Here is a 19,181-nt window from a genome sequence, read left to right as displayed (position 1 = left end):
AAGTTAAAGATCAGATTCCTAGAACATCGACGAAATATACAAAAGGGCTTTCTTTTCCATAGTGTGTCTCGGCATTTTTCTGAATTTCATCAGAAGAATCCTGATGACCTCCATCTAATAGGCATTGAAACCACATTACCCACTTTACGAGGGGGAGACAGATATAAGAAACTTTGTCTCAGGGAGAATTATTGGATCCACAAACTCAGAACCCTTGTCCCCGAAGGGCTCAATGAGTCTATTGAATTCGATCCTTAAGCTATCTTATGAGCTATGAGTCTATTGAATTAGATTCTTAAGCCATTTTTCAACAATTGCCCTGCCTCCAAACCCCCCCCCCCTCCTATTATTATTATTATTACTCTTTCTCCATGTTTGTGCCAATGTTAATATTCATTCTTGAGAGGTTTATTTTAACTTATTTTATTTTATTTTCACATCTCATGATTCCCTTATAAACACGTCATTATAACATACTCTAAATATTGATAATCCTCTGTCCCAGTCTCCGTGACACAGTGGTATTATCCCTCGTGTTAGTAAACCTAAGTTATTCCGGTTCAATTTCATGTTTGAACCGTGATTAATATTTCGATCATTGTTTACTTTATATTATTATGTTATTATTTTTTATTTTTATTATCATTCGTTCTCTATGTCCGCGCTAACGCTATTGTTTAACTTTGGGAGGTCTATTATAACCTATGACCCCTTTATAAACATGCTATCATAATATTCTTTAAATGTTTCAAATGTTGATAATCCTCTGTCCCAGCCTCTATGGCATAGTGGTATTATCCTATGCGTTGGTAAATTTAAGTTATCCTGGTTCGATTCTAACTGTGACCAATATTTTGAGCAATGTTTATTATTTTTTATTGTCATTCTTTTATTATATATTTTCCATCTGTATTTGCATAACACATATTTGCATATATTATTATATAGTTCTATTAATATAATTAATATAATTTTAGACCCCTTGGTTAAAATATTATTATTACCAATATTATTTTTACTTTGCGCCCCTTGGCTTCATTCTTTGTTGTTTTATTTTATTTATTTATCATTATTTATGTTTTATTATTATTAAGTTTATTAATTTTCTGAGCGTTTTTATATTACATTGAATTAATGTAGACACATTTCTAGTACTTTTAAAGTGTTGGGATTATAATTCAGCACAGCTGGATATTTGTATCAGCTTTGTATCCCTTGAGAGCCGATGTATGTAATCAGCTAGGAGCAATCCAATGAATGTTCACACCTGTACATAATTAACTAATTATCCTGCTTTAAAAGTGGATCCAGATTGAGGCTGGTATATTCCTTTGAGAAAGTCACGGGTCACGTGACGAAACTAGTTAGGCCACGCCTCCTGTCTGCACACCTGCCGAGGTATCCGATTTGAAAGCATCAGCGGGTTTGTTCTCCCCGCAAGCCGTCCTTCATCTCCACAGAGATCCCAGAATAGCCGCGGATCTGAATTCTCGAGCCGCCCGTATCAACATACGGCTCCCCGTCAGCCGGATAAACCAGCACACGGCTTATACTTTACAGTGAATCCACGGCTCCCTCTCCCCTGCGGCATTTGCACAGTGGGCATTGCAGGACACATCGCCGAGGACGCTCGGCTTTGGACCAGCCCACCTAAGGAGAGGTAATTGAACAATAAATAACACTGGATCACTCCCTCAATTTATTATTATGGGATGTGTACTGCACTGATCATTCACTTCCAATATTAACCTTACGGCTACTACCATCTATTGCTTTCCAACAAACAGCTGGACTTTATTTCCTTTTGTGGACTTCCATATAGAGAACCGACACAATTTGGTGTCTGTTTAAACGGATAAACTGAGTCAAGGTGTGCCTTTTTATATCCAACAATTTAATGTCATCTTTTACTGCTATTTTATGCTTTTTCATTAATAAATCAATTTATATACATACATCGGTTCTCCTAAAATTGTACTGTCTTTTCCCTGATACTTTGCGCAGCTGATTTTGTCTGTTTCTATATTCTCCAACCAAACACCCACATAGTGTTTTTCAGCCGCGCATGTATCAGGGTAATTTGATTATTAGCCTCCTGCAATTGAGGCGCTGTAGAAGCAGTCTTCGGTTTTTTCTCTTAATAAGCGTAGGAATGACTTCTTCCGGAATACCCTTTTCCTTTAGGATCCGGTGTTCAACCGCCATGCCGTCAAACGCAGCCGCGGTAAGTCTTGGAACAGACAGGGCCCCTGTTGTATCAGGTCCTGTCTGAGCGGTAGAGGCCACGGGTCCTCTGAGAGCATCTCTTGAAGTTCCGGGTACCACGCTCGTCTTGGCCAATCCGGAACCACGAGAATCGTGTTTACTCCTCGCTTTCTTATTATTCTCAATACCTTTGGAATGAGAGGCAGAGGAGGGAACACATAAACCGACTGGTACACCCACGGTGTCACTAGAGCGTCCACAGCTATCGCCTGAGGGTCCCTTGACCTGGCGCAATATCTTTTTAACTTTTTGTTGAGACGGGACGCCATCATGTCCACCTGTGCTTTTTCCCAACGGTTTACCAGCATCTGGAAGACTTCTGGGTGAAGTCCCCACTCTCCCGGGTGGAGGTCGTGTCTGCTGAGGAAGTCTGCTTCCCAGTTGTCCACTCCCGGAATGAACACTGCTGACAGTGCTAGTACATGATTCTCCGCCCATCGGAGAATTCTTGTGGCTTCTGCCATCGCCATCCTGCTTCTTGTGCCGCCCTGTCGATTTACATGGGCGACTGCCGTGATGTTGTCTGACTGGATCAGCACCGGCTGGTGTAGGAGCAGGGATTTTGCTTGACTTAGGGCATTGTAGATGGCCCTTAGTTCCAGAATATTTATGTGAAGGGAAGTCTCCTGACTCGACCATAGTCCTTGGAAGTTTCTTCCCTGTGTGACTGCCCCCCAGCCTCGAAGGCTGGCATCCGTGGTCACCAGGACCCAGTCCTGTATGCTGAACCTGCGGCCCTCTAGAAGATGGGCACTCTGCAGCCACCACAGTAGAGACACCCTGGTTCTTGGAGACAGGGTTATTAAGCGATGCATCTGAAGATGCGATCCGGACCACTGGTCCAACAGGTCCCACTGAAAGATTCTGGCATGGAACCTGCCGAAGGGAATTGCTTTGTAAGAAGCCACCATCTTTCCCAGGACCCGCGTGCAGTGATGCACTGATACCTGTTTTGGTTTCAGGAGGTCTCTGACTAGAGATGACAACTCCCTGGCTTTCTCCTCCGGGAGAAACACTTTTCTCTGGACTGTATCCAGAATCATACCCAGGAACAGTAGCCGTGTCGTCGGAACCAGCTGTGACTTTGGGATATTCAGAATCCAGCCGTGCTGGTGCAGCACTTCCTGAGATAGTGCTACTCCCACCAACAACTGTTCCTTGGACCTCGTTTTTATTAGGAGATCGTCCAAGTACGGGATAATTAAAACTCCCTTTCTTCGAAGGAGTATCATCATTTCCGCCATAACCTTGGTAAATACCCTCGGTGCCGTGGACAGTCCAAACGGCAGCGTCTGAAATTGGTAATGGCAATCCTGTACCACAAATCTGAGGTACTCCTGGTGAGGATGGTAAATGGGGACATGCAAGTAAGCATCCTTGATGTCCAGGGATACCATGTAATCCCCCTCGTCCAGGCTTGCAATAACCGCCCTGAGCGATTCCATCTTGAACTTGAATTTCTTTATGTATGTGTTCAAGGATTTCAAATTTAGAATGGGTCTCACCGAACCGTCCGGTTTCGGTACCACAAATAGTGTGGAATAATAACCCCGGCCTTGTTGAAGTAGGGGTACCTTGATTATCACCTGCTGGGAATACAGCTTGTGAATTGCCGCTAGCACCGCCTCCCTGTCTGAGGGAGCAATCGGCAAGGCAGATTTTAGGAACCGGTGGGGTGGGGACGCCTCGAATTCCAGCTTGTACCCCTGAGATACTATTTGCAGGATCCAGGGATCCACCTGTGAGCGAACCCACTGATCGCTGAAATTTTTGAGGCGACCCCCCACCGTACCTGGCTCCGCCTGTGGAGCCCCACCGTCATGCGGCGGACTTGGAAGAAGAAGCGGGGGAGGACTTTTGCTCCTGGGAACCTGCAGTTTGTTGCAGCCTTTTTCCCCTACCTCTGCCTCTGGACAGAAAAGACCCGCCTTTTCCACGCCTGTTTTTCTGGGTCCGAAAGGACTGAACCTGATAAAACGGCGCCTTCTTAGGCTGTGAGGGGACATGGGGTAAAAATGCTGACTTCCCAGACGTTGCTGTGGAAACTAGGTCCGAGAGACCATCCCCAAATAATTCCTCACCCTTATATGGTAACACTTCCATGTGCTTTTTTGAATCCGCATCTCCTGTCCACTGGCGAGTCCATAAGCCTCTCCTAGCAGAAATGGACAATGCACTTACTTTAGATGCCAGCCGGCAGATTTCCCTCTGTGCATCTCTCATATATAAGACTGAGTCTTTTATATGGTCTATGGTTAACAGGATCGTGTCTCTGTCTAATGTGTCAATATTTTCTGACAGTTTATCTGACCACGCAGCGGCAGCACTGCACATCCAAGCTGACGCAATAGCTGGCCTAAGTATAATGCCTGTGTGTGTATATACAGACTTCAGGATCGCCTCCTGCTTTCTATCAGCAGGTTCCTTGAGGGCGGCTGTATCCGGAGACGGTAGTGCCACCTTTTTAGACAAACGTGTGAGCGCTTTATCCACTCTAGGGGGTGTTTCCCAACGTGACCTATCCTCTGGCGGGATAGGGAACGCCATTAGTACCTTCTTAGGAATTACCAATTTTTTATCAGGGAAAGCCCACGCTTCTTCACACACTTCATTTAATTCATCTGATGGGGGAAAAACTACGGGTAGTTTTTTCTCTCCAAACATAATACCCTTTTTAGTGGTACCTGTAGTTATATCAGAAATGTTTAACACCTCTTTCATTGCCTCAATCATGCAGTGAATGGCCTTAGTGGGCATCAGATTTGACTCATCGTCGTCGACACTGGTGTCAGTATCAGTGTCGACATCTGGGTCTGCTTGAGGTAGCGGGCGTTTTAGAGCCCCTGACGACCCATGCGACGCCTGGGCAGGCACGAGCTGAGAAGTCGGCTGTCCCACATTTGGCATGTCGTCGATTTTTTTATATAAGGAGTCTATACGTACACTCATTACTTTCCATAAGCCCATCCACTCAGGTGTCTGTCCCGCAGGGGGTGACATCCCTTCTAAAGGCATCTGCTCCGCCTCCACATCATTATCCTCATCAAACATGTCGACAGCCGTACCGACACACCGCACACACACAAGGAATGCTCCGAATGAGGACAGGACCCACAAAAGCCCTTTGGGGGGACAGAGTGAGAGTATGCCAGCACACACCAGAGCGCTATATAATGCAGGGACTAACTGAGTTATGTCCCCTATAGCTGCTTTTAATATTATATATATATATTGCGCCCAAATTTAGTGGCCCCCCTCTCTGTTTTTACCCTGTTCTGTAGTGTAGACTGCAGGGGAGAGCCAGGGAGCTTCCTTCCAGCGGATCTGTGAAGGAGAAATGGCGCCAGTGTGTCTGAGGGAGATAGCTCCGCCCCTTTTCCGCGGCCTATTCTCCCGCTTTTTTCTGGATTCTGGCAGGGGTATTTTCCACATATATAGCCTCTGGGGCTATATATTGTGGTATTTTTGCCAGCCAAGGTGTTTTTATTGCAGCTCAGGGCGCCCCCCCCCAGCGCCCTGCACCCTCAGTGACCGGAGTGTGAAGTGTGCATGAGGAGCAATGGCGCACAGCTGCAGTGCTGTGCGCTACCTTGGTGAAGACTGATGTCTTCTGCCGCCGTTTTTCCGGACCTCTTCTTGCTTCTGGCTCTGTAAGGGGGACGGCGGCGCGGCTCCGGGACCGAACACCAAGGACTGGGCCTGCGGTCGATCCCTCTGGAGCTAATGGTGTCCAGTAGCCTAAGAAGCCCAATCCGGCTGCAAGCAGGCGAGTTCGCTTCTTCTCCCCTTAGTCCCTCGCTGCAGTGAGCCTGTTGCCAGCAGGTCTCACTGAAAATAAAAAACCTAAAACTATACTTTCTTTCTAAGGGCTCAGGAGAGCCCCTAGTGTGCATCCAACCTCGGCCGGGCACGAAATCTAACTGAGGCTTGGAGGAGGGTCATAGTGGGAGGAGCCAGTGCACACCAGGTAGTCATAAATCTTTCTAGAGTGCCCAGCCTCCTTCGGAGCCCGCTATTCCCCATGGTCCTTACGGAGTTCCCAGCATCCACTAGGATGTTAGAGAAATATATAGATTGGGCAAAGAAAAGTGTACAGGTGCGCTGGTTAGTCTTAATTGATGGTTTGCAGTCCACAGGTAGTTCCACACCTTGGCTGTTAACACTGGTGAACCACCACCGCTGCAATTCTCCAGAGAACTCAGGACCCCTTGAGCAAATTTCTAGAAAAAAAGGATTCAGGAGAATGCGCCCATAGTGTAAATCAGATTTATTTTTTAAAACATATCATTAGAACCAGATCACAGGTATAGGTGTAATAATACCTTTTTAGACCCACACTTTGGGCCAGTTTGTACGCATGAAAGGAATCCACAAGGGTGATACGCCAACCACTGTGTCCAGAAGCCGGGACCGTGCACCACGCTGCGTTCAGAAGCCCGTCCGGCCACCCGCAGCGATCACAGGGAGATGCATATACCAAGTGAAGCAAACGTCTAGCAAGCTCCGCCCCAACGAGTTTCGTAAGCACTTCGTCAGGAGGCTGGCTTGCAGACGTCATCTAGACCTTAATATACTACCCCACATATTATCACAAGCTGTTTGCAATAATTAGCGGTGAATGAACAATCCTCAATCCACCAACAATGTATACAAGTTTTAGACTCAGACATAGTTTATAACAAGTGGGTTAAAATTTTAGTGTTAAATTACATACACACATAAATTAGTTTTGTTTACACAAAATTTAAAACAATACATATAAAATTTATAAACAACACACACACATATATGTCTCTGCCCTTGACTGCTCCAATATTGCTTAAAACGCATAATAAAACACATCATAGGCATAATCATTCGTGAATCACATATGTGCCTAATTAGGAGTTCACGAGTCACCATACTTATAACAAGCAAAAAAAAAAGACACAAATTCCTTTGTTAGAGACTATTTTTTAGAGAGATAGCTTAGACACATACTTCAAGTGCCTAATAGAAGGAATTTCTTAGGTATACAAAGTGTTCGAAAAACACATCAGGAATGAAACCAAGAGAAAATACTATAGTGATATACTATAGTGACTGTAAAATATGCCAATTTTTTCGGGCTATTCTTTGGGATGGGAGTGAACAAGAATGGGCTGATTTCCTGGAGAGGTTGAACGTGAACACATACAATTTAAAGTTCACGGGCACCTTTAGTGTGAACAGGCTGGAGTTCTTGGACCTAGTAATTTCTACAGAAAATTTTGAAGTGACGGGGGAGATAGAAACATACACGCATTTTAAGAAAGTCGATAGCAACAGCTATCTGGATTTCAAGAGCTGCCATCTCCCACAATGGAAAGAGAATATACCTTATTCTCAATATACTAGACTACGGAGAAATTGTACACACCTTTCTAAGTTTGATGAGCAAGCAGGGGTTTATACAGATAGGTTTGCAGAGAGAGGGTACCCTGATGAGCTTTCAAAAAATGCTATGCTCAGGGCAAGAGAGAGGGAACGAGATTCCTTGCCGGTCTATAAGAAAAAAGAAAAAGATGGGGGAAGTAGCAAAACTTTCTGCCCATTTGTCACACAGTTCAGTTCTGGGACAAAGCAATTGGAAAGAATAGCCCGAAAAATTGGCATATTTTACAGTCAGACCCCATACTAGGGCCTGTACTCCCGAAAAAAACTGATATTATCTATAGAAGGGCGAGAACTGTTAAATCATTGATATCTAAAAGTAAATTGCAAAAGACACAGGTTGTAAAAAATGATCATTTTCTAGGTCCCATAAAAGGTTTTTTTCAATGTGGGGGCTGCAAAGTATGTAACTTGGTTGATAAGGGTGCTAAAAACATAATGGGGAAAGTGAGTACACGTCCTAATATTATTTAGTCTTTTATAAACTGTAATACTAGTTTCTGTATTTATGTACTAATGTGTCCCTGTGGACTCGTGTACGTGGGAAAGACTAAACGTGTATTAAAAATTAGAATATTGGAACACACGAGAAATATTAAAAATCGTGTGATGAATCATAGTGTCCCGCGGCACTTTTCAGAGCGACATAATGCTGACCCCTCCTCTCTAAAATTTGCGGGGATTGAGCATATAGCAGTAAGTAAAGAAGGTGGTAACAGAGATGAACAGCTGCTCAGAAGGGAGACCTTCTGGATTTTAACACTGAATACACTGATCCCACGTGGTCTAAATGAGAACTATGAGATCACTCCGTTCATTAGGGATCGGTAGTGTATCTCCTTCATGCTTTCGTTCTCGCTTTGTTCTGTTTCCCCTTTATTTCTCTATACTAAGTAGCCGGTGGGTGTTATAATTGCATCATTCATTAAATATGTTATATAGATCAATTTTGTCCTGAGCCATACTGACCGCTAAATGAGGATATCATATTGATTTATTTACCCACCGATGTATCTTTTGCTTATGAAACTCTATGTATATCTAGAGCGGATTGCTGCTATATATATACTTATATCACTATAGTATTTTCTCTTGGTTTCATTCCTGATGTGTTTTTCGAACACTTTGTATACCTAAGAAATTCCTTCTATTAGGCACTTGAAGTATGTGTCTAAGCTATCTCTCTAAAAAATAGTCTCTAACAAAGGAATTTGTGTCTTTTTTTTTTTGCTTGTTATAAGTATGGTGACTCGTAAACTCCTAATTAGGCACATATGTGATTCACGAATGATTATGCCTATGATGTGTTTTATTATGCGTTTTAAGCAATATTGGAGCAGTCAAGGGCAGAGACATATATGTGTGTGTGTTGTTTATAAATTTTATATGTATTGTTTTAAATTTTGTGTAAACAAAACTAATTTATGTGTGTATGTAATTTAACACTAAAATTTTAACCCACTTGTTATAAACTATGTCTGAGTCTAAAACTTGTATACATTGTTGGTGGATTTAGGATTGTTTATTCACCGCTAATTATTGCAAACAGCTTGTGATAATATGTGGGGTAGTATATTAAGGTCTAGATGACGTCTGCAAGCCAGCCTCCTGACGAAGTGCTTACGAAACGCGTTGGGGCGGAGCTTGCTAGACGTTTGCTTCACTTGGTATATGCATTTCCCTGTGATCGCTGCGGGTGGCCGGACGGGCTTCTGAACGCAGCGCGGTGCTTGGTCCCGGCTTCTGGACACAGTGGTTGGCGTATCAGCCTTGTGGATTCCTTTCATGCGTACAAACTGGCCCAAAGTGTGGGTCTAAAAAGGTATTATTACACCTATACCTGTGATCTGGTTCTAATGATATGTTTTAAAAAATAAATTTGATTTACACTATGGGCGCATTCTCCTGAATCCTTTTTTTTCTATATATATATATATATATATATATATACATACATACATACATACATACATACATACATACACACACACACACACACACACACACACACACACACACACACACATACAGGTTGAGTATCCCATTTCCAAATATTCCAAAATACGGAATTTTTTGAGTGAAAGTGAGATAGTGAAACCTTCATTTTTTGATGGCTAAATGGGGGGTCATTCCAACCGGTTCACACGCAGCAGTTTTTTGCTGCGGTGCGAACGGGTGTGGAATGTGCGTGCGCGGCGGCCGCTCTGCGCGTGCGCGACATTGTCCGGCGACAGAGATAGCCGGGTTACGTCACGTCTAAAGAAGAAAGCGTTTGCAGGACGGACCGCAAAGAAGATTGACAGGACAGAGGCGTGGCTGGGCGGATCCGGACCGTTTGGAGCCGTTTTCGGGGAGTGGTGAGTATAACGCAGGCGTGTCCAGCAGAACGGAGGGCGGAGGAGTGACGTAAAAGCCGGGCCCATCATTGCTGGATCCATCGCACAGGGTAAGTATGTCCAGGGCTAGTCTAGTTTTGCTTGAATTTTTTTTAGCTTAGCAGGGCTGCACAAGTGATCGCAGCCCTGCTAAGCTAAAATACACTCCCTCATAGGCGTGGACTATTGATCGCAGCAGCAGCTAAAAGTTGCTGGCTGCGATCAACTCGGAATGACCACCAGTGTACACAAACGTTGTTTAATACACAGTTATTAAAAATATTGTATTAAATGACCTTCAGACTGTGTGTATAAGGTGTATATGAAACATAAATGAATTGTGTGAATGTAGACACACTTTGTTTAATGCAAAAAGTTATTAAAAATATTGGCTAAAATTACCTTCAGGGTGTGATTATAAGGTATACAGGGTTGGACTGGCTCACAAGGGTACAGTGGAAACTCCCATTGGGCCCTAATGCCTGGGGGACCACCCCCTCCTCTTGGGATCAGGTTCCAGACCGTTCTGTTATTAATCTTGAACATTATCATGCATGCGCTACAGTATTTACTGTATATCTCTTGGGGACCAACCTATGCAAAATGGTTAGGCAAACTAATGTGGTGGCTGGGCACATGCCATACTTGCCTACCTGACCCTCTCCATGAGGGAGAAAATGCTCTGTTCCTGGACTTTCCTGGTAATGTATGATTGCCATCACCTGTAATGAGCTAGTTAATTGATAAGAAAGGCGTTTCACCACAGGTGATGGCAATCATACATTACCAGGAAAGTCCGGGAACAGAGCATTTTCTCCCTCATGGAGAGAGTCAGGTAGGCAAGTATGGCACACACCCTCTAGAGACTGGCCACACCCCTAAACATGGGCCCCTACCACTGTATTCCCTCGGTGGGCCCTACATGCCCCAGTCCGACACTGAAGGTGTATATGAAACAGAAAAGCATTCTGTGCTTAGACTTAGGTCCCATCGCCATGATATCTCATTATGGTATGCAATTATTCCAAAATACGGAAAAATCCGATATCCAAAATACTTCTGGTCCCAAGCATTTTGGATAAGGGATACTCAACCTGTATGTATGTATGTATGTATATATATATATATATATATATATATATATATATATAAACACAATAGGCTAGAACCCACAGCACTCATACATCCGCGGTGCCAGTGGTATTTGTGACCACACCATTTAAATAAAATGGTCGCACTTCCTCTTGCACCCCTATTGTCCATATGTAAATTAAATGTTAAGAAATTCCCCAGGTGTTTATTAACTGATATGCTTGGGTGTAGTTCCTGTCTCTTTAAAAGAGGGAGACAGGGCCTAAACCCATGATAGAAGCATACTGTGTATTTAAAATCCAAAAGATGCCTGAGAGCAATGGTCAGATTTTTGTAAGCCAGTGTAGGGACTGACCAAATGAGAATGGCCGTGAAGTGGCTGGTCAGCTTAACAAACTATTGCAATATTTTGGAACTAACATTCCCTGAATTCAGATGAATTACAGTTTGAAGTGTTAATATTAGGTGAGTGCTGAATATGTATGATTATATTATATATATATATATATATATATATATTATTTTTTTTAAATATAAGGACAAACATACATGTGATAGATAGACATACACTACACATATAAAAGTCATTTATCACATTCAGAGTAGTAGTTCGTATAGAAGAGGTAGAATACCCCATACAATTGTGGCTTAATGCAATGTTCCTTTAGGCGCCATCCACTATACTGAAGTGTTTAATGCACAGCATATAAATCTGACTGAGATTATTAGAGGGTAAAAATGTCTTCAAAATTCCACATCAGTACATAGCGATTTGGATGCATAATAGAGTAATTCTGAACATACTGAAAACAAAAAATTTGCGTTTGCAGAAAAACGGTACATGATGGAACTTTCTAGTATGTTTTCTGAAAATAGCACCCAAAAACCTATAAAAATCAGCTATTTGTTTTCAGAAATGTTTTCCATTGCAGGCTTGTGTAATCTGTAAAAACCCACTAAATTAACAATTTGATTATTTACTGAAAAAAACTGATGATGTTATCCAGTAAATGAACAGCCCCCTCTTTCCTTATCCAAGGCTATCCACAGAGTTTTTCACCTCAGCGTATCAAATGATAACCCTTTTAAAGCCTTTACTAACATGCAGAAGTGTCACTGGGTTTGGCGACACTCGGTATGCACTCCATACCCCCTTAACCTGCATTCAAAAGGGGCGTGGTCTAACATAAAGGTGGGCCTCATGGGAAATCCCAATTGCATCCCTCTTCGGCGTGGCTAGTTTCCCGGAGATGCTGGGCTGCCACCGGAGCGGCCCAGATTTATCAAGCCTTGGACATTGATAAATTTCACGGTGATAAAGTACCAACTAATCAGCTCTCAACTGTCATGTTTCAAATGCAGCCTGTAACACGGCAGTTAGGAGCTGATTGGCTGGTACTTTATCACCGTGCAATTTATCACTCTCCAAGGCTTGATAAATCTGGGCCTTAGTGCTTGCACTGTCAGTCGGCTCCTCCTCTGACAGGAGCCGGGTGCTGCAGGAGAATGTCACAATACAGCACCCGGCTCCAGTCACTGCAAAGGCGCCAGCATTTTGGTGTCGCCCCCTCCAAGGGTGACACCCGGGTATGGCCGGCGCCCCCACATGCTTTGAGGTAAAAAACACTGTCAATTGTTGTTATTTTATAAAAAAAAATGTACAAATAAGGTGTAACATTACCTTAGTATTTTGAGAGAAAAGCAGCTCAAACTTGTTAAAGCCTAAAACAAAAATCAATGCGCAACCTAGTCATGTGACTTCAGGATCCATTCAAAATCCAGCTAACTCAAGACGGCTTCACAGCATAAAATTAGACACTTGTTATGATTATTTGAGAAAATGAAAGCTTGTTTTAATACTTTAAACCTAAAAATGTTCATTTACTGGTAGTGTTCATTCACTGACTGACTGACTCACCCTGTAATACTAATCACCTTAAGCACTCTGTAATACTAAAACAATTGTTGTTTCTTAAGTTCCTCCCAAATGAATGCCTAAGCAAAGAATGGCTGGGCAAAGTGTAATGTATTTCTGCATGTGTGTTAATTTTCTTCTGCATTTTCAGGTCTGCCAGCTCGGGGTTATAGTGTCTCCCTGCAACAGCTACGCTTTATATTTATTGGGTACTGCACAGCTTGCCCACTATGATGACAGGCCATCTTCTGAGGATGCACAGCTTGTACTTCAGGAAGCAAAGCTCAGCTTTACAGCAAGTATACGCCTAGAGAATATGCCAACCAGGGGACCTCCTCCAGCAGAGCTAACATGTAAGATACTGTCTAGAGTAGACAGCTAATGAGGAACAGATCTGCCCTTTTCAACCTCAGTTGCAGTTTTGCTAAATTAGCAAAACTGCAACTGCTATCAGTCGCATGCTGGGGGCTGCCCAGCACAGAGCAAGGCCGCCCAGCATGCTAATGGCCATCAGCGATGTGATCGCAACTCTATTGTGATCACATTCCTGAATAAGGGAAGCCCCCCTGCCTGTGCAGCCTGGCTGCAAAGGCAGTCGTGCCGCCTGCATTTTCCCTGTCACAGCGGCCACGTAACGTTACGTTACGTGGCCGCCCTAAAAAAGGCCCGGACCCTCCTGCGTTTGTGGTGCCCCAACCACCCCGTGAAACGCCTCTGCCTGTCAACAACTTAACAGGACTACAAGGACTGAATTACAGGGGTATAACCCCCAAGTTATAGTGTGATTTTGTGTGAGCAGAACAGAAGTGATTTCCTCTTTTTAGAATTTGCATACTGAATAAGGTCCCAGTCCATGAGAGTCAATTTTGAGAAAACAGATCTCAAAGTTTTAAAAAATGCATACGCAACGTAGGCATTGCGACCACCAGGATTACTGGTAGCCTCCCTGCATACGCAGCAGTTTCATAGGTGTACACCCACAGCCCTGTTTATGGAACCTAGCTGGAAAGCAGGTCTGATTGGAAATGAGCATTATGAAAATAGTGAAAACATTACTCCAGAATCATACCTAATACCACATTAGGTCCTCTCCAATCATTAACTGTTTCTGATTTTATCCTAAAATACTATTCCAATTTACCTTCATCTAGGTCTCACTTTTTTTTCAGAGGATGGGGTCAACAGGCTGTTTGTATCCATCTATTTGAATGTTTTAATTGTAATGTTTGAAATACAGCTAGGAAGGCTCTTACCTGTAAAGGTACAGTACAGTGCATCTGGAAAGTATTCACAGCATTTCACTTTTTCCACATGTTGTTATGTTACAGCCTTATTCCAAACTGGAATAAATACATTTTTTCCCTCAAAATTCTACACACAATACCCAATACCCCATAATGACAACGTGAAAAAAGTGTTTTTGAGATTTTTGCCAATTTATTAAAAATAAAAAAACTAAGAAATCACATGTACATAAGTATTCACAGCCTTTGCCATGAAGCTCAAAATTGAGCTCAGGTGCATCCTGTTTCCACTGATCATCCTTGAGATGTTCCCACTTAATTGGAGTCCACATGTGGTAAATTCAGTTGATTGGACATGATTTGGAAAGGCACACACCTGTCTATATAAGATGCCACACTTGACAGTGCATGTCTGAGCACAAACCAAGCATGAAGTCAAAGGAATTGTCTGTAGACCTCCGAGACAGGATTATGTCGAGACACAAATCTGGGGAAGGGTACAGAAAAATATCAGCTGCTTTTAAGGTCCCAATGAGCACAGTGCCCTCCATCATCCGTAAATGGAAGAAGTTCGGAACCACCAGGACTCTTCCTAGAGCTGGCCGGCCATCTTAACTGAGTGATCGGGGGAGAAGGGCCCTAGTCAAGGAGGTGACCAAGAACCCAATGTCGTGAATGCCAGGCGTCATGTTTGAAGGAAACCAGGCACTGCTCATCACCAGACCAATACCATCCCTACAGTAAAGCATGGTGGTGGCAGCATCATGCTTTGGAAATGTTTTTCAGTGGCAGGAACTGGGAAACTAGTCAGGATAGAGGGAAATATGAATGACCTGCTCCAGAGCGCTCTTGACCTCAGACTGGGGCGATGGTTCATCTTTCAGCAGGACAACGACCCTACGCACACAGCCAAGGTATCAAAGGAGTGGCTTCAGAACAACTGAATGTGAATGTCCTTGAGTGGCCCAACCAGAGCCCAGACTTGAATCCGATTGAAGATCTCTGGAGAGATCTGAAAATGGCTGTGCACCGATGCTTCCCATCCAACCTGATGGAGCTTGAGAGGTGCTGCAAAGAGGAATGGGCAAAACTGCCCGAAGATAGGTGTGCCAAGCTTGTGGCATCATATTCAAAAAGACTTCAGGCTGTAATTGATGCCAAAGGTGCATCAAAAAAGTGTTGAGCAAAGGCTGTGAATACTTTTGTACATGTGATTTCTTAGTTTTTAATTTTTAATACATTTGCAAAAAATCTCAAAAAAACTTTTTTCACCTTGTAATTATGGGGTATTGTGTGTAGAATTTTGAGGGGAAAAAATTAATTTATTCCATTTTGGGATAAGGCTGTTACATAACAAAATGTGGAAAAAGTGAAGCGCTGTGAATACTTTTCAGATGCACTGTACATCTGGATAGGTAAATAAGGTGGATAGGTACATAGGTTGTCCCACTGAGTAGCTGTAAAAATAGACTTGTTAGTTGCATCTGTGCAGAAGTAATCACGTAATGTTGTTGTGTTGTGTTTGTACTCTTAAAAGAAATAACCTCCATAATATAACAAAGAGGCTTAAAGTGGAATAAATCATTTATTTACCAGGAAGCCTGGCAAAGAAAAAAAAAGATACATACAGAATCAAATCTCCGTTCTAAAGGAAAAGTCATGAGACACTGTTTCAATATCATGCAATACAGAATTAATATAAAAGTAAATAATAAGTTTAGCTACTAGATGGCAGTAAAAGCACATCTAAGCATTTTGAATAATAATTGCATTTCAGCCATGGTTTATGTTGACATACAGTGCATAGAGAAAGGAACAGTATCATATTGAAAAGTTAAGGGCCCTTCACACTGGGCGATTTTATAGAACGATATGAACGATATAGCGGCAACCGGAATTTTTGCGGTCAGCCCGCGGGCACATGCACAGTGCCCATACTGTGTATGCGCCCGCACTTTCTGCGGGTGCTGCAGAAAATGCGATCGCCTTTGCCTGTCAATCAGGCAGAGGCGGTCGCGCGGGGGGGGACACTCCGTTTCCAGGGAGGAGACGGAGCGTTGCGGGGGCGGAGCGATGCAAATGGTGGGCAATGCTGCGCGAATGGGGCGTTTCAGGGGCGTGATCGCAGTGGCTGCGTGACTTTACATGCAGCCGGCACGATGGGTAAGATGGCGCCGGGTCTCCTGAGGCCGCAGCTAAGCTGCACCGGCAGGAGGCATCAATAATTATTACGATGAAGCAGAAATTGCGAGGCAATCACAATTTCTGCTTCATCAAGGGGGGGGGAGGGAGGCGCCGGTCAGCTTGCTCCAAAGGATAGCAAATTCTGCTGATTAGCAGAATTTGCTATCCTTACTGAATTAGCCCCATAGTTCAAAAATAAAAATGAACAGTAAATCGTTAATGTTGTTCAGTGTGGAGGCATCAACGATGAACGATGCTCGTCCTCGCAGTCGTTCATCGTTGGCCTATGATCGTTTATCACTGCAAGCCAATTTGGACAATATTTTTGGATGCAATGGCAGATCATTCAAATCGCTCATTAAAATCGTTATTAAAAAATAATTCACCGATCATATCGTTCGTCGTTGACATCGGCAAAATCGCCCAGCGTGTAGGCCCCTTTACTTTTTGTAGCAATGAGGCTTTGTACTGATAACAGACATTCCCAGACATTGAGGGCTTTTATGTGCCCACTGAAAAGACCCTTATGCAGTTTTCTGAGAAAATGAAAGTACATTAAGTTTAACCATGCGATGAATATATGTAATGTATATAGGAACACATATAGAATAAAATATACTCTATAAAAAGGCTATATTCAAAACAATGTCACAAAACGGCATTTGCACTACAATTTTCATACTTTGGGCGGGATGTAATGCAGTCCGAGTTCGGCGGCCGTGTGGAATGCTATCTGAACGCTGACATTTTTTTAAAGGGGATTGCCCCGCTAAAAAAAATGTCAGAGTCTCGCACGGCAGCTGAACTCGGACTGCATTATATGCCTTGTACATGATTTCTCCTTTAAAAGAAAAACGTCCAAGTCCGTCCGGCATCTCGCACGGCCACCGAACTCAGAATGCATTAAATTCGGGCATTGGACTTTATATATTGAAAACTTACATTGCAAAGTGAAGTATCTTAGTTTGTGGTTGGTGTATGTTTATAAAACACAATCCCCTCATGGAACGGTGGACATTTATTTTACATTATGCCATTTTCTTGATATGATTCCCTGGCTATTAAAGTTAGTGGTTTAATACAGAGTATCATATACATCATTGAAGAAAAGAGTTTTTCCTTTATCTTATGCAGTAAAAAATAAAACTACTGTGAAGTTAAGAACCCCTTTTGAATTTCATAGTAAGAGTATATGTATTTATAATTCTATGTACTGTTGATAAATTGAAGGAATTGTTATGGCTGAAGGAGTTTATATGTTTATTCTTATGTTACAGCTCAGAAGTGGTGGCAGGAGTGGGAGGCAGCAAAAGAAATGAAAACGGTAACACCTGGAAGAAACAGTACTAAAACAGTAGCGCCTGGAGGGGCCAACATTACAACAGTAACACCTGGTGGGGCCAACGCGAGAACAGTAGCACCTGGAGGGACTAATGCTAAAAAAGTAACACCTGGAGGTAGCCACACTAAAACAATGACACATGGAGAGAAAAACACTAAAACACTGACACCTATAGGAAGCAACAATAAAATAGTGACACCTGGAGGGAGGAACACTAAAATGGTGACACCTGCAGGGAGCAACACTAAGACGCTGACACCTGGAGGAAGCAACACTAAAATGGTGACACCTGCAGGGAGCAACACTAAGACGCTGACACCTGGAGGAAGCAACACTAAAATGGTGACACCTGCAGGGAGCAACACTAAGACGCTGACACCTGGAGGAAGCAACACTAAAATGGTGACACCTGCAGGGAGCAACACTAGGACGCTGACACCTGGAGGAAGCAACACTAAAACGGTGACACCTGCAGGGAGCAGCACTAAAACAGTGACACCTGGAGGAAGCAACACTAAGATTGTTACAGCAGAAAAAAGCAATAGTACAACAGTCATACCCAGAGAAAGCAACAAAAAAACAAGTACACCTGGAGGGAGCAACAGTAAGTCAGTTCCCCCCAGTGTTGCCAGGTATATATATATTTGTTACATTATTGATCATTGTATTGTATTGATAAAAAGATGACCTTAAACTATGATGCAATTTAATTCAACTGTTTGCATTCATATAACTGTCATTATTATTTCTCATACGTCCTAGAGGATGCTGGGGACACATTAAGAACCATGGGGTATAGACGGGATTCGCAGGAGACATGGGCACTTTAAGACTTTCAAAGGGTGTGAACTGGCTCCTCCCTCTATGCCCCTCCTCCAGACTCCAGTTTTAGAATTGTGCCCAGAGAGACTGGACACACTACAGGGGAGCTCTACTGAGTTTCTCTGAAAAAGACTTTTGTTAGGTTTTTTATGTTCAGGGAGGCTACTGGCAACAATCTCCCTGCTTCGTGGGACTTAGGGGAGAGAAGTATGACCCACTTCCAGTGAGTTCAAGGGCTCTGCTTCTGGCTACAGGACACCATTAGCTCCTGAGGGTGCTGATCGCTAGGTACGCCTAGATACTCACTCCCGCAGCCGGCCATCACCCCCTTACAGAGCCAGAAGTCAGAAGACAGGTGAGTAACTGAAGAAAAGAAGACTTCTTCTTCAGTGACGGCATTTTCTGAGGTACCGCGCAACGGAAGGCAGACTGCGTGCCATGCTCCCACACACATAGGACTGCAGGGTTCAGGGCGCGGGGGGGCGCCCTGGGCAGCATAAAATTCCTCACAAAAGGGCTGGCAAAAAGTG

At 43.3% G+C, this 19,181-nt stretch overlaps 1 protein-coding gene across 3 annotated transcripts in view; it reads left to right on the top strand.

Annotated features, from left to right (window-relative positions):
- The window catches only part of LOC134910412 (uncharacterized), a 286,525-nt gene that overhangs the window by 217,318 nt on the left and 50,026 nt on the right, over positions 1-19,181 (top strand). For all 3 annotated transcript variants that reach the window (XM_063918405.1, XM_063918404.1, XM_063918406.1), the window contains 2 exons: positions 13,211-13,412; positions 17,765-18,461. In XM_063918405.1, the coding sequence (XP_063774475.1) occupies positions 13,211-13,412; positions 17,765-18,461 (899 nt within the window). The remainder of the gene's footprint in view (positions 1-13,210; positions 13,413-17,764; positions 18,462-19,181) is intronic.

This window comes from Pseudophryne corroboree, chromosome 4 (assembly GCF_028390025.1).
Source record: "Pseudophryne corroboree isolate aPseCor3 chromosome 4, aPseCor3.hap2, whole genome shotgun sequence".
NCBI classification, from domain to species: Eukaryota; Metazoa; Chordata; class Amphibia; order Anura; family Myobatrachidae; genus Pseudophryne; species Pseudophryne corroboree.
This window is presented reverse-complemented; position numbering and strand designations above follow the sequence as displayed.